Here is a 20,588-nt window from a genome sequence, read left to right on the forward strand (position 1 = left end):
GGGGGAAGGGGCAATGCTGCTCAGTGCACGAGGTGGGTGGGGCTCGGTGGCTTTCGGCACTACAATTGGCGGGGCTGGCAGGGTTGAGTGGTGAGGCGTTGCTTCAGCCTGATCCAAAATCCGTCGAGTTCTGAAAGGACAGACGGTAAATTAGGATGTTGAGACTCCCAAATCACTGAGGATGCCAGCACACACACCTCCTTGTGGCCGGCGTGCTCCCCGTGGCTGAAGTTGAAGCGCGCCACGTTCATCCCCGCGTCCATGAGCGCCCCCAGGTTCTCCTCTGACCAGCAGGAGGGGCCCAGGGTGCACACGATCTTGGTCTTGCGCGGCGTGTTGATGGGCGACGATATGAGGTCCAAGTTGACCTGAGTTGACGAGCAATTGTGCAAGGAATTCAGCAGGGATATGAAATCAGGTGTGAAGATATGAGCTTGACGGCAACTTTGATTACGCATGACCTGCCAGCAGAACCCCAAGTTAGGCACGGGAGCGGCGCATCGGCGGCAATGTCGCGCGCAGCAAAAAAGCACACGTGTTGCCGTGCGGACCTTGGTGGAGCGCATGGCGATGGTCATCTCCCCGCGGTAGCCCTGGGGGGGCACGAGGGCCTTGGACTCGTCGCCCCACACGGCGCAGGTGACCTCGGCCGCGTAGAACGAGTCGGGCGTCAGGAAGGGCGCGTCCACCGGGCCTGTCGGGGCCGTTGAGCATTTGCAGTGCTGTTAGCCATTGCGAACGGGGTTTTTTGTCTCAGGCAAATCAGGGGACGTGGACCCGGCAAGGATGCCTGTGAGTGAGGCATGAGCAGGGGGTGGATGCTTTGCATGGGAATCATCATTGGAGGTTATGGCGGGCGCGCCGCCGCCCGGCACTGTTAGGCCCCTCGCACCCGACAGCACCACCATCTGGTCGCTCTTGTCGTCGCCCGCAGTGAAGTTGCAGAGCCCCAGCCGCCTGCATATCTCCACAGCCTGCGGTGCCAAGTGGGCCTGACTGTTGGCAGTGGTCAACGCCAGTGAGCAAGCCCCTGATCACCAGCACAGAATCCTCAACCTAACGCCCATCCGAGCGCGAGCAGGTGCAGCGCCTCTCTGCACCGCAGCCGCCCAGCATCCTATTCTGGCGTGTGTCAAATCAGGGACGAGGCGCGGGCACCCACGCTCTCGATGATCTTGTTGCTAGAGGTGTCCAGGTCGGCCCTGACCACCACGGGTACGGCGCCGTGCAGCAGCGCGCACTGGGTTGCCACGCGCGGCTTGTTGGTCACCACCAGCAGGGGGACGCCTGGGTTGACATGCGGGGTGGTGGGGGTGGTAGGGCGGGCCTGTTGTGCAGTAGCAGCACCTCCACAGTCACCGCTTGCGAAGTGCTAGTCCTCACGAACCTTATCGGATGCGCCTTGCTCATGGCATCAACGGCGCACCTGATCGACTGCAGATGCGGCTGGACGCCCTGCCCTGCAGACGTCAAACCTGTCCCAAAGCAAGCATGCCCCAAGCGGTTCCCACTGGCACGCCTTCCTCACCCGGCTTGTACTTGGCCACCAGCCTGACGGGCTGCGTGGTCTCAGTGATGACGGCGATGACGCTGCCCGCCATGTCAATGATGGCCTTGGCCGCGTTGGACGCCTGCGCCTCGAGCAGGGACATCGGCTTGGGCGTGAAGTTCCTGGGAGCCAAGGAGGGCGCCCGCGTGGTGTGGGGCGGATTGAAAGGAGGCACGCCAGGCACGTGCGCGGCAGCCCATGAAAAAAACAGCATGAGGTCCACCTTGGCGTGGAGGGCTCAAGGACTGTGACAGCAGAGCGCCGTGAATGTTCAGGCAGCGGTGGCCAGGCGTGTGTGTGTTGGCGAGGAGCTCTTGCCTGATGAAGCCGTAGTTGGCGGAGTTGGACATGCCGGCCTCCGCGTCGCAGATGATCTGGGAGGTGGTACGCACGCACACGTCCGCGAAGCGACCGCAGGACGTCTCCTGCGCACCACAAGAGGCGGGGCGGGGCGGGGGGGGTGCTGGATAAGGCCGATGATGCACGGGTGCCTGCTCAACTACACGCAAAGGACACATGCCCAATTCAAAGGTGGGATCTGGACCCTAAAGGGCCGAGAGGACCGACCCCATGCACGAACTTGCAAAGCACGCTTTGCACCCGCCGGACATGCGCATCGCCCCAACCTGAAGCCTGGTCACCCACCCTGCCCCATCCTATCCATCCCCAGTCCCTGCTTGTACATGTGTGCGCACGAACGAACACTCTCCCTTACTCACTCTTGTGCCCCCAGCCCCACCTGCATGAGGACGATGCCGTCTGCGCCGTCGTAGACCGAGTTGACGACGTCCGTGATCTCGGGGCGGCTGGGGCGTATGTTGGTGGCCATGCCCTCCATCACCTTGGGAGTGGGGACGGGGCGGTTCCATGAGGCCAAAGACAAAGGCGATTGAGGAGGGGCGTCGCGGCTCTCAGCAGAGAGGCAGTTGACGGCAATGCAGTGTCCGAGAATCGCGAAGAAACGCATGCACACAAACGTGCGGTTGGGCGATGGTCATTTCGAGGTGGGCGCCCTCGATTCTAAGCGCGCAAGCAAGCGGTTTGCCGCCCAGGCCCCCTCGCCTGTCCAGCCACAAACGCGGGCTTGCCCGCCAGGTTGGCCTTCTGGATGAGCCACTTCTGGGCCAGGGGCACCTGGAGGACAGCACCGATGGAGAGCGTGTGGCTGAGGTTTGCGCAAGTGTGCAGGTAAATCTGCCCAATCTGCCTGCACCAAGCCTCCGTGGTGGGCAGCCCACGCATGCCCGCCGCTTCTGCCCAGGCCTCCTTTCTGCGTTGGGAGCAGAGTAACTCCTGCCATGGTCAGGGGTGCCTACTGCGAAACGCTCGCGAGCACCCCCCACCTTGCTGGCGCCCGCGTCCATGCCGAGGTTGGTGCGCGACACCATGATGCCGTCAGAGACGCCTATGATCTCGTCAAAGTTGCGGATCGCGTCGGTGCAGTCGATCTGGGCGATTATTTTGGTGCTGGGGGCGCCGTAGCCGTCCAACACTGTGCGCACCTGAGGTTTTGGGCCGCAAGGTGGACCAGTCAGGACAATATACGCAATAGTGCAGTGGAGCTGGAACTACATATCGCACTTTGAGGCCCCAATAAAGCTCAGACTCATGCACGGTCACGCTCATTTGCTTTCTGCTGACACCAGCCCAGCCAGCAGCACCGGCACTCGCCCGCCACACTACATACGCTGGCTGATGACGCAAAAACACACGCACGCACGCACACGCACGCGCTTCTCGATGCGCACGCACGCACCTGCTGCACGTCCGCTGCGCTGCGCACGAAGGGCACGCTGACGTAGTCCGCGCTGTAGTCCGCCGCCAGCTTGAGGTCCTCCAGGTCACGCGGCAGGAGGGACTGGGCGCCACCCTGGGTGGAGACCATGGGCGGGGCGTTACATAAAAAGCGAATGGCGGGATGGAAGCTTGGCAGATGTGGGGCGGGGGTGAGTTGAGCGCGGAGCATTGAGCAAGAAGCAAGCAATACTGGGAGGGAGGGCAAGCCACATAAGGCTAGTTGCAGGCAAGAGCGGCAGACAAGAAGCCGGTTGCTTGCAACAGGAAGCCTTTTGCATCAAGTCAAGGGAGGCATAGCAGGACCCCCACACACACACCTTGTGGGCTCCCGGGATGTGGAGCAGCGCGAGCTCCTGGAGGGCGTGCGCCGAAAGCGCCTTGCCCACCACCCTGGTGGGGCCCTGGATGTCCACGACCTGGTGAGGGGGCAGGGGGGGGAGGCAAGGGTCGCGCACAGCCCCTTCCGCTTGCAATCCGTGTTATATTGGGCCCGCGTTTGCAGTGAACGAAACGCGCAGCAACCAATGGTGATGTGAGACAAAGCAGGGCCATTCAAAGGCTGGGAAAGCTTTGTTTTCGATGCCACTGTCTGGTGAATTTCTGTTATCAGCGTTGGCCTCCACCCTTGTGACCACCCTTGTTGCTCCATTGCCGCAGCCGCCGCCGGCCCACCTGGAGCTTCAGGTTGCCATCGTCCACCAAGATCGTGTCACCCTTGGTTTGCAATGACGGATATAATGACGGCAGGGCGCGTTTAGTCATTCCAGGTTCAAAGTCATGACACTGACAACACCAGGCCACCACATGTCTGGTCAGCGCACAGCGCGCTGCAACGTGGCCACTGTTCCGAGACAAATGCAATGGGCCAGGCACGGTAGATGGCAAGGGGAGGAGTCGGGATGTTGGTGTCGTGCCGCACCATGCTGACGGCCTCCCCGACGTTTTGGTAGCTGATGCCCATCGTGACAGGGCCGCCGCCGGCCGGGCGCCCGCCGCGCCACTCGCCAAAGTACTCCACCTGGACAGCAGAGGGGCAGCAAGGGAGCAACGGCCGGGCGGATGTTGGACCAAGGTGGTGAACGCGCGGCCGGATCCGGCCATCACAACGGCTCGGCGTACTGGCGTCTTGCGCAAACCATGCAGAACCGAGCACAACCATGACACAGTTGCTATTGCCTGCAGCATCCGCCAAGCAGCGTTAACTCTCCCCAGAACCGGCTGGCGCCCCCCCCCCCCGACCGCACATGCGCGCACATGCACACGCGCGCAAGCACGCACGCACGCGCATGCATGCACATGCACACACGGGCACACATGCAGACGGGCACACATGCACACGGGCACACATGCACACACATGCACACATGCACATATGCACACACACCATCCCATCCCGCTGCCCCCACCTCTGTGAGTCCCTGCACCACCACCTCCTCCCCCGCCTCCAGGTCCACCGGCTGGTCCCCCTCCAGCTTGGCGCTGCGGATCTCGTGGCCGCGGATGCTGACCCACATGCCACGCATCATGGTCTCATCGGACTGCAGGGGGCAGAGGGGGGCAAAGGGGGTGGCAAGGAGCGATTGGGGGGAGGATAGATGGGGGCAGTAAGGCTGAGCAAGTTGGGGGTGGGGCGGGTACTAGGGGGCGGTTGAAGGATCGAAAAAAGGCAAAAGAGTTACTTGTAGTAACCAACGTTCGGGTAAAAGGCAGGCAAAGCAGGCAAGTGGCTCTGAAGCATCAGTGTCAGGGCAGATGAATCAGGCACAAGACAAAACAATGTTCGAAAGGTAGCGCGCTCTCAGACACCGACCCACCAGCAGGTGTGTGAGGCCCAGCTCCGCGCGGGCGGCCTTCGCCTTCTCCTGCACCACCGTCCGCCATGTGCTCAGCAGCCACAGGTTCTCATCCTGCACAGATGCACGGTGCTGGGCGTGAGTGCAGCACACATGTGGGCAGGGGAATGCTGAAAGTTGCCAGTGTACCCAACCATCAGGGGGGAGCCCGCACGGGGCGCGCACCCAACAGGGTAGAAAGTAACGTCCCAACTGCCGCTGGTCTTGGAGCCATCAGCGCGGCGTCAAGCTGCCAGCCAGGATACTAAGGGAAACATAGGTTGGGGGGCGTCCCGCCCTGCCACGCACGTGTGTGTTATGCTTGACGTTGAACCTGGCCACGTCGACGCCGGCGTCCACAAGCTTGGCCATAGCGGCCGCATCGGCCGTGGCGGGGCCGATGGTTGCCACGATCTTGGTGGCGCGGTGGTGTGGCCGGCTGGGGGACACGATGCTCTTCACGGGGCCGGATGCAAGCGCGTGGGGCAGGTATGAGGAGCCGGGCAGTCAGTCTTGATGACACCCGACGACATTTGGCTTAGATGCATGTGGGAATGGCGGGGGCGCTGGGTTGCGGACACCACGCCCGAGACCCTCCTTGTTGCAAACTCTCCTGCAATTGCAGAAAAAATCAGCCTCCTTCCAACATACAACCCACCCCGCCCCAGTCAGTCTGTTCCCCAACATTTGCAGCGTTGTCCCAAAAGGCACCAATCATGCACACAGATCCCCCCTGCCCGCCTACCTCCACGCCAATGTGCACATCTTGGTTGCAGTACGTGGTGTGGCGGCAGAACGGCGAAGAGTAGGGCGTGTGCTGGTCTGCCCGGCGGTGCAAGAAGCTCATGGCGCGCATGCCTTCAGAGCGGGGAGGGAAGATGGGGTGCAGGACTGCTGTGAGGTGCTCAAGCAGGGAGGCTGACCGGGCAGGGTGTTGCGCCCCTGGAATACAAGCACTCAATGCGCCCGCTCTTTTAGAGAAACAGTTATCCTCCCGCCTGAGCCCCCAACCCTCAAGGCCCCAAGAGGGGATTGTTGGGAGGGGCCTTGGGCACCACTCCCGCTCTGCATGGGCCCTCGCATGCAAGAAGTTTCAGCAGCACCCGCGTCCCCCTCTCCTGCACAAGCCACGGTCATGGACCCATGGCCAGGCCCACAGCAACGGGCAAGAGCTGGGATGCCCTGAGCTCACCTAGATACTCGACCGTCACCACCGGCGCCTCGTCCGCCGGCGCGACGGTTGCGCCGCCCGTCACCGCCAGCACCTTGATGCCGTCCACCGCCAGGCCCCGCGAGAGGGCGTGCTCGATGCCGAGCCGCACCGCACGCGCCGGGCCGACATCGAATGAGTCAATCTTGACAAACAGGGAAGGGGGGGTAGCAGACGGTCAGTGTGGGCGTTTTGGGGAGAGGAGGGACAGATGAAAGCGAAAGACACGCTGAATGGGTGAGTCGGCACGGGCAGTAAGCTGCCGCCGTTGTCGGAGGTAGCGGCGGTCAATATTGAAACAACCTGCATGCATGCACAAGGCTGAAAGCTGGCAGGAGGCGTCTGACAGGAGGGAAGCACAGCAACGAGCCTTGCTGGGTCTTACCTTCAGAGGTATGACGCCAAACGTCGAAGCCAAGCTGCGCAGAGCGCGCCCGTTGGTGCTGACGGCAATGACGGGGCAAGGGGGCCTGTACTTGGCCACCAGCTGCGCCGCTCTGCCGTCCTCTGTCAGCACCACCTGTGGACAGTGCGGGTAATAGGCAATGAGGGGGATTTGTGTGGGGAGGGTATCTGGATCGCCTTGCGGTGGTCGGCGCGGAAAGCGCACATACAAGAGTTCTGGGATGGCAGCCGAGAGGTCTGACACACTGCAAGGGGCAAAGCCACCCCCTCGCACAACCTTGAGGGTATCAAGGGCTGCAGAGGCAGCTGAAAACACAAAATGTCGCACATTCCAGGACCATTGGACTGCACCTCCATTTGGTTTCCGAGCTCTTCACCCAGCACGAATACCATCCCAGGGCCCCTCCCAGACAGGCCGCACCCACCGCCAGGCAGCCCTCGGAGAGCTCGATGATGCCGTCCCCGTTGGCGTCGGTGCAGAAGGATATTGCGGCCTTAGACACGCCGCTGAGGAGGGCCTCCTGGGGGCTCACAAACTCGCGCGCCGCGTTGTTGTACCTGCGCACGTGCACACCAACCAACAGCAGGGCTGACATCGATGAGCGAAGGGTGCAACCCAGGTGCTAGGTGAAGCCAACACTGCACAGTTGCTGCCAAGCAACCGCACGACGGCTGCTTCGCGGAAACCAACGCACTCGTGCTCAACACCGCAAACAAAGTAGTGGGACCTTGCAAGGCTCAGCAGTGAAATCATCTGATCCCGACCTGTCCCGCAGCCCTGCGCACCTGATGCTGTGGAACTGCTCGTAGTAGCTCACACCCAGCTCGCTGGTGGCCACGATGTCGCTCATGGTGCGGACCACAAGGGCGGGGTGCTTGCCGTTGGCGGTCTCGCCTTTGAGGGGGGCCACGCGCGTCAGTGAGGGGGTGCAGGTCAGGCGGGGGCGGGGACAGATGCTACAGAAGGTGGTTGAGGGGTGCAAAGGTTGAGGGCAGCGGCAGCAGCAGGCACAGAGGAAGTTGGGCTCAAGGGTTGCATCATCCACAGGGTTCTGTCCTGTGACTGAAGGCCCTGACAGTCTCAGATGGGTGCAAAAACTGCCTCCAGGCCCCACCAACTCCCGAATCCCACCCGACAGCATGACGGCGTCCGTGCCATCAAACACTGCATTGGCCACATCAGTCATCTCGGCGCGCGCGGGGTATGGGTTTTCAATCATGGACTCCATCATCTGCGGGGGCGGCAGTGAGTACAACGGCCAGGCAATCGCAGGTAGTGCCCGGTGTGTAAGTGGCCGGCAGGTCAAAGCTGTGCGTCGGGCGGCGGTGGTTTTCAATTGGTTGCAGTCATGCGCAGCCCCGGCCGACCTGGGTGGCGCAGATGATGACCTTGCCCGCCAGCTTGGGGTTGTGAAGAAGCAGGTGGCGTGCAGGTCGAGGAGGGAAAGCAAGGGGTGAGCAAGTTTCGGAGAGGGCCTGAAACAGTAGTCAATGTCAAGTTTGGGCCCTGGGCATTGCCACAAGGCCTCAGCGCACCTCACCCACACGGCAAGCATGACATGCGCCCTTGGTTTGCCGGCGGCCCCGGGCCACTCCCAATTGGTCCTCCAGGCGGGCGAGTTGGCCCCCCACCTGGCACTTGTTGATCATCATCTTCTGGGCCAGCGCCACCTTCTCGGGAGGGATCTCCATGGCCAGGTCGCCGCGCGCCACCATAATGCCTTTCAGGAAAGGGGCGAGGTTGCCACGAAGCATCGCGGTTCAGGGGTAGGCTGTAGAGCTTCGCCTGGCTCTCTCTGCTGAGGGCCTGGGCCCAGGACACAGTGGCAGCACTCGAACCAGGCCTCAGACATCACACGAAGGCCTGCGCATTGCCAGACACCCCAACATATGGGTAGTCATATCTGGCCGAAAGCACCCAGCCAACCGCCAGGCACTCAGGCAGGCGCCGCCCACCATCAGTCTCGGCCAGGATGCTGTCAAAGTTGAGGACACCCGTCTGGCTCTCGATCTTGGATATAATCTTGATGTGGGCGCCGCCCGCGGCTGTCAGGACCTGAGCCGTGGTGCGTCCAAGCGCAGACATCATGGTGAGGCATCAGGCGCCGTTACATCAGGATGGCTGAACCGGCTGCAACGGCTGCAATGGACACGTACGCGCCGACACAACTGAAGGTTGACCGACGGGAAAGGCAAGACGGCCAACAACAAGGCGTGTGACCAGGCAGAAGGCACGTCCACTACAAGCTCTCTCAGCACCAACAGAGTGCAGCAGCCTGCACAAGAGCGCGATGCTGAACCAACGCACCTTTCGGATGAACCTCACATCCTCGGCCTTCTGCACAAAGGATGCAAATATGAAGTCCATGTCGTGCCTGTGGGATGTTTGAGTGTTTGATGCGATTTAATGGCAGGCCCAGATGAAGGCCGCTTACATCACAAGGGGCCTTGCTCTCATCATGCAGCACAACGCAGGCACAGGAGCGTTTTTCAGATGTGTGCAAGCAAGCATGCAACAGCAGCGGAAACACGTGTACCTCCCTCCGACCCTAACCCTGCAACAAGAACCCTCACTTGCAGGCGAAGGCCTGCACGTCGTCCACATCCTTCTCCCCCAGCACGGGCAGGTCCACCATCACGCCAGGCAGGTTGCAGTTCTTGCGCTGCCCCAGCTTGTGGCTAGTCAGCACCTTGCCCTTGAGCTCGTTGTCTCCCAGGATCTCCGTCACCTGGGGTTATTGCGTGCGAGAGTTTTATACAAGGTAAAGTCAAAGAGAGAGTGATTAAAGTCCATTGGATGGGGTGCTTTGCGGGGGATGTTGGCAAGGGCGACCTGTTGCAGAATGCTGACATCGGCCCCCAGCAGCCAGACGGGGGCTGCAGTGCAGGGTCGGCCCCTTCATGTTCTGCAGGCTGGTTGGTGCGTACCTGGATGGTGATGGTGCCGTCTGACAGCAGGATAAAGTTGCCTGGCTTGACGTGCTGGCAGAGTGAGGCGTAGCTGAGGCCGATGACGGTCTCGCCTGTGGCCTCGTCTTTGAAGCCCTCGAACTTGGTGTAGTCCGCGCCCACAGCCACCACCTTGATGTCCTGGCCTGCGCACGCGGAGGTTGAGGATTGCGGCGCTACTGAGCTGCTCGCTCGACGCCACAAAAGCAGGAGGGGCGGATGATTTCGCGACTGACAAGGGTCGTCACGCGCGTGCGCCCCCAAGGCAGCCCGTGGCGCGTTCAGGGGGGGCGGTCAGGCTTATGTCTGCTGTGCCACCCCAGCAGTCGCATGAGCATGAGACTCTCTCTCCCACAGTTGTCACGTCCGCCCCCAACTCACCCTCCTCGAGCATGATGTCCTTGCCGCCCCTCAGCATGGCAGTCCGGATTTCCGGGCCCTTGGTGTCAAGCGCGTAGCCCAGGTGCCTGCCCTTGGCCTCGGCCACCCTGCGCACCCGGTCCAGCACCTGGCGACCAGCAAGAGGGCCCACAGGTTTGGGAGGGCCTGGAGCGAAGCTGCATGCTAACAGCGCCCTGTTGCATGCTAACAGCGCCCCGCTGCATGCCAGTAGCACCGTGATGCACATCAGCAGCACCACGCTGCATGCCAGCAGCACCATGCTGCATGCGAATCCCCAACGGCCGCTGCATGCTGTCACGCCTGCATGTTTGGTGGCAACAGGCCAGCTGCCGGCCTGTACTCAGGCACACTCTGCAAAGTAGTCATGCTTGCTGGCCATTACTGTAGCTGCCAAACCACAGAAGTCTGCTGCCTGCCAGCGCCCAACCCAACCGCCAGTGCACCCACCTCCTTGTGGCCGGCGTGCTCCCCGTGGCTGAAGTTGAAGCGCGCCACGTTCATGCCCGCGTCCATGAGCGCCCCCAAGTTCTCCTCCGACCAGCAGCCGGGCCCCATGGTGCACACAATCTTGGTCTTGCGCGCCACAGGCACGTCCTGCCAGCATGCATGTCAAGCAGTACATGCATGACTCGCTTGCCCTCATGCATGAGCTGCACGCGTCGTACCCGCATGGCAAGTGCATGCTCGCACGCATGGCGGTATGCACAGCTTGCATGTAAGGCTACGCATGTCCATATCAAAGATAAGCGAACACCAATGCGAAAAATGCCATCTGGTCCAACCTTAAAAATCATGGGCGCGGACACCATGAACGTCTTGCGCAGGCGGTCGCCCTTGGCAATGGTGGGTGGCACAATGCTGTGCGGCCGGTACTCTGGCGACCAATCCTGGGGTGGTCACGCCGCAAAAGGGGCATCACTTGCCCGAGGGTGGTGGACTGCAGCTGGACTAAACGCGGCGGCCATGCCTTCTCAAACAAAAGGACAACCGTACAACCCTGCCCCACATGCAGCAGCTGCCGTCACGGCTGCTGCGACGGCTGCCATCCTGCAAGAGCGTCTGAGCCTGCAGGTGTGCTTGCGGCACACACCTTGCTCATCTTCGCCTTGAGCGCGGCCACAGCCACCTCGCGCTTGCGGAAGGCCTGGTCTAGGTCATCCTTGGAGGAGATGTGCTTCAGGCTGGATGCGTCCGCCCCAGAGTCCAGCACTGCCAGTCCCAGGCTGTTGCGCTTCAGGGAAGGAATAGACGACAGCTGACGTGTGATCAGCCTGGCTGTTGGCTCCCCAGAAGCGGCACGCACTGCGAGAGGCACACGCCCTTCCGCCTGGGCCGGCCCGCCGCCATCACCCTGCACTGGCGGTGCCACGGGCGCCATGGCACTGTCGCCCGCCGGAGCACCCATGCCGGCGTTTGCAAGAGCGCTTGCCAAAGGGTTATGTTACGGTGAGCACAGATCTGACGTGTGGTCTGCTCCACTTGACGACACCCGGCGTGATCTGTAGAATGTGCGCTTATCTTGTGAGCCAAATAATTTGAGCCTCTCTGTTCGGTGATGCCAAAGCGCGTCGATCCTGCAAGGGCATCAGCGGCAGGATCCGTGAGTGTGGCGAGGTGAGGTCACCCAGCAACGGCCAAGCTGCGCGGTTTGTTGGTTCAAGATAGTGGTGCGGTTGCAGGTGAGCTAAGGTGGTGATACAGGGGCCCCAAGGGAGGGTGGGGTTGCAAGCTGGTGGCTCCAGGCAGGGTCCGCTCGCTGCAGCAGCGGAGCGCTTGGCGAGACGTTGACATCATGTAGTGAATTTGATGACCATGGGCCATACCAGTGGTCACCTCTGCGTGCAAACCACTGTCTTGCTTGCTGGCCTGGATGCAGCGCGCATGTTGACCGTTGACCACCATTGCAGTGCTGCTGGCATTGCAGTGCTGCAGTAGGGGGTGAAGCCCGCGTTCCAGCCGGCAGTTGGCGGCAATTCGCCTATGCTGGCAAAAATTTCATGGCATGAAACCTTGCCATCGGGAGCATATGAGCAGCGGAGCACACTCGAAGAATGAAGGGCCGTCACTGTGGGACTTATTTTTCCCATGCGCATGTCCAATCAAGCTACGCGCTGGTGTGCAAGGGTCCAGTGCCAGCCAGCATCCCAGAGCAGCAGCCCGAAGACAAGACGATGATTTACAGAACATAGCCGCGGAGTCAGGACCAAGGCCGATCGACGGCCACCAAGCGCAAGGTGCAGCTGATGGCGCAGCCGAGGGACCTCGCTCGGCGCATGAAATGGGGGGCTGGCAGCGGAGGGGCGTGCGCGCTGCATCTACATTGATTCTCACAAGCAGCAAAACCTGGCTGCGAAACTCAAAGCCAACGAGACGGGCAACCACACATGAAAGCGCCATCTAGGTTTTTGACCCACTACTGCTGAGTCAGCACGCCCTTGCTGCTTGCAATTTTCCCGGCCCGCCGCTCGTCCACCTCGCACGCCCGCCGCAGCGCGCGAGCAAACGCCTTGAACGTCGCCTCCACGATGTGGTGCGAGTTCTTGCCCGCCAGCTGCCTTATGTGCAGCGTGGTGCCCGAGGTGTTGGCGAAGGACATGAAAAAATGCTCCACAAGCTCGGTGTCAAAGTTCCCGATGCGCTGCGCGGGAATCTCGAGGTTGCAGCTGAGGTGGGCGCGGCCCGAGAGGTCCAGCACGACGTGCGTCAGGGCCTCGTCCAGGGGCGCAGTGAACTCGCCGAAGCGGTGAATGCCCTGCGGGTAGGTTCAAGGAAAGAAGGAAGGGGACTTAGGGCGGCCAGGGTAGGAGCCAACGCGTGAGGTGCAGGGGGCGGCGCGCCGGGGCGGGGCGGAGAAGGGGCGGGGAGACGCGCGCAAAGCGCCGCGCCTTACACGCATGCCGGCCTGGTGGTGTTGGGGTCATGCGGCACGCGCAGCTTTGCTGCATGCTGCACGCTGCTGCTGTCGCTCTGGCCGCAGCCTGCTGCAGCTCCAACAAAGTGTCGGGGGCCCCTCTCCTCCCTGCCAAGACCCGACCGCAAGCGAGCCTGCAGCAGCAGCTGCAGCACAACCGCACCCTGTGTGCTGTTGGCAGCTGCCACGCACAGCTCCACCCATGGTGCCTGACTACAGCACACGACGACCTTGCCAAGCACACGCCCCTCCCAAAACACACTCACACACGCTCACACGCGGTCTCGCATACAGGCACACACACACGCACGCACGCACGCAACATGCGTGCGTGCGCTTGTACACACACACACACACACACACATGCGCGCGCACACACACATCGCCGTCACTACAGCTCGCTGCACACCCGTCCTTGCTTTACCTTGCGATCCCCCAGGGCCTGCGCCAGCGCGCCACCCAGCGCCAGCGCAATGTCCTCCACTGTGTGGTGGTCGTCAATCCACGTGTCCCCCTCCGCAGCCACGTACACGTCAAACAGGCCGTGGGAGGCGATCTGATCGAGCATGTGGTTCAGGAAACCGACCGGCGTCTGCGTGACGCACTTGCCGCTGCCGTCGATGTCTATGCGAACCTCGACCTTGGTTTCTTTTGTTTGCCGCTGCACGGTCGCCGAGCGGGGCCCAGTGACTGCCGGGAGGCTGTGACCGGCAACGGTCGGCGTCCAGCCGTCGGCGTGCGCGGGTGGCGGCGCGGTGGCCGCAGCGGCGGGGGACGCCATGTGCGCAACCCGCGCGGCGATGCGCGGGCGTCGCTGCGAGCGAACAGCAGCTGAGCTGCAGCGCCCGTGGCCAGATGCTCTGCGTGCTATGCAATTGCTCGGTGCCTGCATCGCTGCGCTGTACGGAGACGTAAGCTTCGATCTGCAAAGCGCCGACAGGACACGTTGGTAACCAAAGCAATGAATGGAAGTGAGACGCTGAAAGCGACGCTGCAACAGCTCGAATGAAAGTGCAGTGCTGCGGTGCTCATCAAGCTCACTTCCTTCCTGAAGTGCGAGAAGCGATACATCTACCTACACGGCCATCACTTTTTGATGATTATCATATACATATTGTTCGCAGTCTCATATTCAGAAGAGTGGCCCAACCACGCAGTCAATCGCGAAACTGTTCGCGACGACACCTCAGAGGCTTCACAGTTTCACTGCACAGTTGGGGTAGGGCATCGCAGCCTCATAAAACTTTCTTTGTACGCTAGACTCCGGCTGTTTGGCAGTGCGTCAGCATGGAAGGGACCAGCAGCAGCTGCAGTGGCAGTAACACTGCTGGCGCCGCCTCTGGGTCCCTGCGCATGACCACCGACCCACTGGCGAATGCGGGCGCTTTCTTTGGACAAACAACCCTTGGAGCGACAGGTACATGGAGGAAGTACAGGGGTGGACGATGAACATTGCCATCAGCGTATGGTGCTTGCACAAATGCACACGCGTCCCCGCGCACTCTCTGACGCGCGCTCCCTTTGACGCACCCGCACAGACCCTTTCTTTGACGCCGCGACCTTGAACCAGGCTTATCCCTTTCACGTGATTGAACCTGTTGAGTTTGAACAGGTCAGCGGCTCAGCGTCGGTGCCAATTCGCACGGCACCCTATTTTCTTTCCCGAATGTGTGCGCTGGGCAACCAAACGACCTGCAACCTCACTTGCATGTCTCCTGTTCGATGAGCCCCCTTGCCTCTTTGCCACCTCCAGGTGTTTGACCGTCATGTGCTCGGCGCGGGCAGTCATGTAGCCGCTACGCTGGGCGTTGATGGTGCCACGTCAGTGTTGCGTTGCGAGCTGGGGGACATGCTCAATGAGCTGCTGGGCCGCCAGGCGCGCAAGGTCGAGCTGCAGGTGCGCGCGGCCAGAACTCACACACAAGACACAAGGCATGAGACATGACGGGGCAGCACAGGCACTGCATACCTGCCAGCACATGTGAGACTGCGATTGTGTCGATTCGAGACCCTGCGTCTGCACCTGTTGGCGGACCGGGGACTTGCGGCTGGCCTGCACAGCATTCCATTTCTTATCATGAGGTACCGCAAGGCCCGTCATTCATATGCGGCTGCGCCCATTATCGTGCGCCCGCGCCCACCATATCGTGCGAGCAGCTGTGGTTCACATTCCTGGATTTTGACAGCAGCTGCGTGCTGTCGCGCCGCGAGTGGGACCTTGCCATTGGCCGGCTCAGGGAGTGCAGCGCCAATCCACAGCAGGTGCGGGCTCCCATCTGTGTCTGCCATTGTGCATGTGGGTTGCAAAGGATGGGGTTGCCCAAGCACATTTCACAGTCTACCAGCTGAGCATGTTGAAGCCCTCTGAGGAGGCGACAAGTATGAAGCGTGACACGCAGCAATCGTCTTGAAATGCCCCAAATATCTCGGCAGGCGCGCGAGTACTCAAGCTTTGACAGGTGGCGCGCGGACAAGCTCCGCGAGCGGCGCGTCGCGTGGGACCCGCAGCGCTCCTTCCAGGCGCCGCTGACGGCGCAGCAGGAGGTGGGGTGGCACGCCCTCAAGCCGCGGTTCAGGATGCCCACCGACGTCGTCAAGCTGTCCAGCACCGACGTGACGAAGCGCGAGGGGCGCACCGCCACGAGCTGTGAGTGCCCGCCTTGCCTGGCTGGTTCCTGCATTGCAGCGGGACACTCTGTGCTTGAGGTGCAGAAACGCATCCTTGCAGGGCTGGCCAAAGCTGAGGTCCGAGGAAAGGCAGAGTGCGCCTGCCTCAGCTGAAGGATTGCCCATCCTCTCCACTTTTGCTGACGTCAATGCCTGCCCACCCTGCTGGCCACACACCCTGCCGGTCCCACACCACCAGACTATGGCTACATGAACATGCTCGGGGCATAGAGTGGATATGCGCCCAGGCTTGGTCAAGGCTACTGCTGTGCCTTGACTGTGGGGACCTGTGGTGACGCAGTTGATGCCCGGCTCTTGTTTGTGACGAGTTGCTTATGTGGTTGCGTGGGGTGCACTGGTCGCCCCAATCTCCTGCTTAGCTGCACACGGAAACATGCCTGTATATACGGTAATAGGTAATTTGATGTCCACAAATGCAGAGCGTTTACATAGCCAAGAGCCTGGGGCCAATGCGTACGTCAGCACGTGTGATCTTGTATGGCCCGCTCTAGCCACGACAGCGTCTCGCCAGCAAATGGCACGCCCACCGGCACCACCAGCAACGCGCCGCCCTCACTGTCCCCACTGCTGACCTCGTGCTGGCTCTCCGCTGTGTCATCAGCTAGCTCAACTGGCAGCCCGCCGGCCCTGAGCTCCGCCTCGAGGCCCCGCCCAAACATGCTGCCGCGCGCCGCCCGCAGCGACGCGACATGCATCGCAACGACCACAGCAGCGGTGCCACTGCCACCGCCGCTGGGTCCGCGCGCCGCCTCCCGAATAAATATGGGAGACCCCGAGTTGCCGCCGCGGGTTGCGCACGCGTGCCACAGAAGGCCGTTGTCGAAGCCCCACCGCACAGGCCGGCAGGACTGCGCCCACATGCTGCCATTGATCTTGTTGTCAGGATATCCCACCACTGTCAGAGTCGCCGCGTCGCCCCCCAGAGCCTCTCCCAAATCCTCTGGTTTCAACACACTGCTGGAGTTTCCCAGTCGGTGGGCTGGGCTGGTGGCGACAGCACTGGCGGGTGCCGATTGGCGCAGCAGCTGAGCCGCAGCCCAGGTCGCGTTGGGGAGGCCAAACCAGCCGAGCTTTTTGCCGACAGGCTCTTGAAGGGTGATGAGTGCCACATCATGCTGGGGCCGTCCGGCCGGCTGCTGGCGCCAGCCAGGGGACAAATGGACGTCGCGCTTGCGAGCGCTGCCAAGGGGGCTCCAGCCGCTGCCGTTGGGCTGCACGTTCCTGCAACACCGCGACCCATGACCGTCAGTGGTAAGCTCGCCACCGAAGGCATGCCTTTACACAGGCGCGGTTGCTTGCAAAACTGTTCTGTACCAGAGACACTGCCTGACGCCTTGGTTTCAGAGCAGCCAGGAGATCGCGCTTACCTGCCAGGGAACAGCTCTACGCCCGGCCACCAGATGTCGCGGTGGGGATCATAGATGCAGTGCGCCACCGTCACAGCATGACAAGGCCCCACCAGGAATGCAGTGCAGCCAGATGCTAGCTGCCCGGCCCAGGAAAACGGCGGCGCTGAGCTGTTCGCTACAGGGTTGAGGGGCGTTGCTGAGGGCACTACCGCCGACGGTCGGACCAAAGGCCCACGTGGCCTTGAGGCATTGCCAGTACAGCACAGGACCAGAGCGCTTGCAAGCGCAACGAGCTGCGGTCGCATGGGGCGCATGAAGCTACTGCTGCTGCTGCTGCTGCTGCTGCTGCTGCTGCTGCTGCTGCTGCTGCTGCTGCTTTGCCTGGTTGAATCGAGGCCTAAATGTCAATGGAGCTGCTGTCCAAGGCCAACTGGACAACTGCCCGTAAAGCAGGCATAATGTAAGCAAGAGGGAAACACCAAAAAAGGTTTGGAAATTATGTGTGTCAATGAAACTCCCGTCGCAAGCTCGCAACTCTTCAGCCGCTGTGGCGCACGCAGCGGAGAGATTTGTGGCACCCAGGTGGCGCATTAGTCACTGAGGTAGTCACCCACAATGAATACCATTCGGCCAAGCTCACACACACGCAATCACGAGGCATTGGTTTGTGTACAGGCTCTTGGCGGCCATAGGTACGTGCTGTTGAGGCGATCTGCGTGGGGAGCGAGCCAACAGGGCCTCGCATGGCATGCGGCAGCCGAGACTTGTCGTTCAGCTTGTGACTTAGCGGATCGACCGCACGCTTTCATGCCATGGTGCAGCAAATGCTGCGCCAGCCGTGCTACGGCGTGGCGCGTTTTCGCGCTGTGGCGCATGCCTACTCCTGCGCACCTGCGCTGGGCACTCGTCCTCACCCCACACAGCCTGACTAACTATCTTATCGGCACAGGCGACGTCGCCATGCTGAAGGGCCTCTTGGACCTCGCGCACGGCGCCCAAACGGCGCCGGCCGCGGCGTGCAGCTGCGCCAAGGGCCTGGCGGTGGGTGTCCAGTGCCTGCAGTCTGCGCTACGCGGCGAGGGCTTCGCGGCCGCAGCTGCCACGCCCCCGGTGGCAGCACCTCAGGGCAGGTTTGCCGCGGCCGGCGGCGGCTCCCGGGAACCCATCAAGGCGGGCGGCCACTCGGCGGGCCGCAACGGCAGGGTGCGAGAGGGGGGTGGCGGCGCCAGCACCAGCGTCAGCAGCAGCCAGCAGCTGGCGGCGTCGTTTTACAGCGTCGACCCGCTGTCCTCAGACCTCCCGGCCCACGACGCGCACGCGCTGCGCAACATCCTGCTGCACTCGCGCTAGCTGCTGCAAATCCTGGCAACTTCCTTCGTTCGCCCGCCCTGGCAAGCGCCTGCTGGGTATGCGGCCCATGCCACTCGATGCACTTGTTAATCGGTCAGCTTGTGGGCTGCCGATCAGCACTGGGATGTGCTGCAGGTGGCTGAGCAACGTCTGTTGATTCATGGTCACATGCTGTTCAGCGCTGGTGTTCCTGTTCATGGTATTTATTCGACCTCGTTCATCTGACTTTGAACGCGCCGACGCCTTTGTGGGCGTGAGGGCGCAGCGCACGCTCCCCTCCCTCCCCGGCGCACCCCCCTGAACCCCCATTCCTCTGGTTGCGGTGCTGTCACTCAAACGTCCACCTGTGTAGCAAAAGTGGTGCGTGAGTAATGAGAGATACGCCTGGGCAATCAGTTACAAGGTGTGCTGTCGATTGCACCGGATGCACAACTGTGCATCATGCATGAAACAAAAGCGATGGGTGCGCAGAAAGCTCGAGAATGAGGTACAGGGGGGGGGTGCTGCTCAGCGGTGCTGCTGGCAGCAATCGGCAACATGATCACCAGCGCGGTGGGCGGCGGCATGCGTTGTGCATGTGTCATGTACCGCAAATCGCACTGTCACGCGTTTGAACAAGCTCTGACGACAGAAGAACAGAAACCAGGCAGCATCAAGCGGCGACTCCGCAGCACTTTGTCGCAGCCAACGGCTCAAGGCAGCTGCACAGCACACAACCCGTTGCCCACGCTTATGCGCATGCCACGGCGCCTCGTGCCCGGAGGCTGCGTCAGCCAGGGCCCGCCAGCCGTGGCCCCTGCAGGCGGCAAGTACGCACCGCCAGGGCTGCAACGGCGGCCGCAGCCATCATCAAGCGCGTCCAACGCCTGCCGCATGGGGGTCGCCCAGCATGGGGGTCGTGTGCTGCTGCAGCACACGCGCGCGCCGCGGGCGTGACGTCATCCCTATGTCATCAGAACCTCCCGCTGGTGAGCCTGTCCAGGATGACGTTAAGGTCCAGGGCCTGGCCGCTGTTCTGCAGCTGGGACACCACACTCATCACCTGGCATGGGCAAGGCAGGCGCACGGCGGGGGTACGGCAGGGGTATCGGTGAACCAAGCAGCCCAAGGAGCGGGGCAGTCCACACAGGTGCGTGGAAGCGAGGGCAAGTCGAGACCAGGGGAGGGCTTGGGGATGCTGCGAGCCTATCGACCTGCTTCTGGTCTCCGCCGCCGACCTGGGCTGGCCGGCCCCGCTGTGGCGAGGGCTCGACGCACCTGCCCTCGCGTGAAGCCCATGGCGCTGACGTCCTGAATGATCTGCTCCAGGGGGATGCTCTGCGTCGAAGACCGGGGCGCAGGGCCACCGCCGCCGCCACCACCCGGGCGCTGCTGCGTTTCGTGTGCATGAGGGGCGTTAAAAGCACGCGGGGCAGCGAGTGCTGAGTGTAAGGAGTCGGCTGGCAAGGTTCCACGAGCGATGATGCAGTTGCAGGGGCCTTCTGCCGCCGGCCAGTGGCGCAAGGCCCCGAGGAGCATGAGCCAACGCAGATGCAGCTCCCACAGGGCGGGTCTCACCGATCAGCGCCAACACACGGTGCGCTCACCTGCTGCGGCGGCATCGGCGGCGCGCCGGGCCCCGGTGGGCCGGGCGGCCCCTGCCTGAAGGGCGCGGGGTACGCGGGCTGCGGCGCCTGCGGGTAGGCCGGGCCCGCGTGCATCTGCGGCTGGTAGGCGCTGGGGGGCGGCCCAGGCACCGGCTGCGGCGGCGGGGGCGCGTGCGGGTAGGGCGGCGGCGCGTAGCCGCCCGGTGGCCCCGGCGGCGGCGGCGCGCCGGGCGGCCCCTGGGGGTGGTATGGGTCGGGGCCGGGCTGCGGCGGGCCGTAGGCTGGGGCGCTGCCGTAGGGGCCTGGCTGCGGCTGCTGCTGCTGCTGCGGCTGCGGCGGAGCAGTTGAGTAGGGCGTGCTCGGCTGCTGCGGCTGCTGCTGCTGCTGCTGTGGTGCGGGTGGCGGAGCGCCAGGGTACGGCGCAGGCACGCCCTGCGGCGCGTACCCCACCGGGGCCGGCGGCCCCTGCGAAATCACCGGCGGCGGCGCCAGCACCTGCGGCGGCGCCGGGGGCATAGGCAGCTGCTGCGGGGCCGCAGGCACCGGGGCGGGCGCCGGGG

General features: G+C 62.6%; 7 protein-coding genes across 7 annotated transcripts; 2 read left to right on the forward strand and 5 right to left on the reverse strand.

Moving 5' to 3' along the window:
* Positions 1-103: 103 nt before the first annotated feature.
* On the reverse strand, positions 104-908 carry MNEG_5247 (pyruvate kinase; the record flags this gene model as incomplete). The annotated part of the gene is made up of 4 exons (XM_014046271.1): positions 104-130; positions 198-368; positions 552-694; positions 893-908. 4 exons carry the CDS (start codon positions 906-908, stop codon positions 104-106), a joined length of 357 nt encoding a protein of 118 aa, XP_013901725.1.
* Positions 909-1,132: 224 nt separating this feature from the next.
* MNEG_5248 (pyruvate kinase) lies at positions 1,133-8,548 on the reverse strand (the record flags this gene model as incomplete). The annotated part of the gene is made up of 21 exons (XM_014046272.1): positions 1,133-1,287; positions 1,529-1,671; positions 1,796-1,974; positions 2,289-2,390; positions 2,624-2,683; positions 2,893-3,051; positions 3,306-3,419; positions 3,664-3,762; positions 4,019-4,060; positions 4,266-4,364; positions 4,753-4,884; positions 5,161-5,253; positions 5,506-5,634; positions 5,924-6,036; positions 6,371-6,533; positions 6,774-6,908; positions 7,219-7,351; positions 7,580-7,688; positions 7,926-8,025; positions 8,162-8,194; positions 8,426-8,548. The coding sequence occupies 21 exons, from the start codon at positions 8,546-8,548 to the stop codon at positions 1,133-1,135; spliced, it is 2,415 nt and encodes an 804-aa protein (XP_013901726.1).
* A 97-nt stretch (positions 8,549-8,645) lies between these two features.
* MNEG_5249 (pyruvate kinase) lies at positions 8,646-11,549 on the reverse strand (the record flags this gene model as incomplete). Its single annotated transcript, XM_014046273.1, has 8 exons — positions 8,646-8,849; positions 9,102-9,168; positions 9,368-9,522; positions 9,722-9,888; positions 10,124-10,250; positions 10,592-10,738; positions 10,927-11,031; positions 11,235-11,549. 8 exons carry the CDS (start codon positions 11,547-11,549, stop codon positions 8,646-8,648), a joined length of 1,287 nt encoding a protein of 428 aa, XP_013901727.1.
* A 1,008-nt stretch (positions 11,550-12,557) lies between these two features.
* Positions 12,558-13,836, reverse strand: MNEG_5250 (imidazoleglycerol-phosphate dehydratase; the record flags this gene model as incomplete). The annotated part of the gene is made up of 2 exons (XM_014046274.1): positions 12,558-12,896; positions 13,480-13,836. The coding sequence occupies 2 exons, from the start codon at positions 13,834-13,836 to the stop codon at positions 12,558-12,560; spliced, it is 696 nt and encodes a 231-aa protein (XP_013901728.1).
* A 1,631-nt stretch (positions 13,837-15,467) lies between these two features.
* On the forward strand, positions 15,468-15,953 carry MNEG_5251 (flagellar associated protein; the record flags this gene model as incomplete). The annotated part of the gene is made up of 2 exons (XM_014046275.1): positions 15,468-15,702; positions 15,922-15,953. The coding sequence occupies 2 exons, from the start codon at positions 15,468-15,470 to the stop codon at positions 15,951-15,953; spliced, it is 267 nt and encodes an 88-aa protein (XP_013901729.1).
* A 2,099-nt stretch (positions 15,954-18,052) lies between these two features.
* MNEG_5252 (hypothetical protein) lies at positions 18,053-18,442 on the forward strand (the record flags this gene model as incomplete). Its single annotated transcript, XM_014046276.1, has 1 exon — positions 18,053-18,442. One exon carries the CDS (start codon positions 18,053-18,055, stop codon positions 18,440-18,442), a length of 390 nt encoding a protein of 129 aa, XP_013901730.1.
* Positions 18,443-19,394: 952 nt separating this feature from the next.
* MNEG_5253 (hypothetical protein) lies at positions 19,395-20,544 on the reverse strand (the record flags this gene model as incomplete). Its single annotated transcript, XM_014046277.1, has 3 exons — positions 19,395-19,484; positions 19,700-19,810; positions 20,029-20,544. The coding sequence occupies 3 exons, from the start codon at positions 20,542-20,544 to the stop codon at positions 19,395-19,397; spliced, it is 717 nt and encodes a 238-aa protein (XP_013901731.1).
* Positions 20,545-20,588: the final 44 nt, after the last annotated feature.

The sequence above is a fragment of the Monoraphidium neglectum genome (assembly GCF_000611645.1).
Source record: "Monoraphidium neglectum strain SAG 48.87 unplaced genomic scaffold scaffold00773, whole genome shotgun sequence".
In the NCBI taxonomy this organism is placed as follows: domain Eukaryota; kingdom Viridiplantae; phylum Chlorophyta; class Chlorophyceae; order Sphaeropleales; family Selenastraceae; genus Monoraphidium; species Monoraphidium neglectum.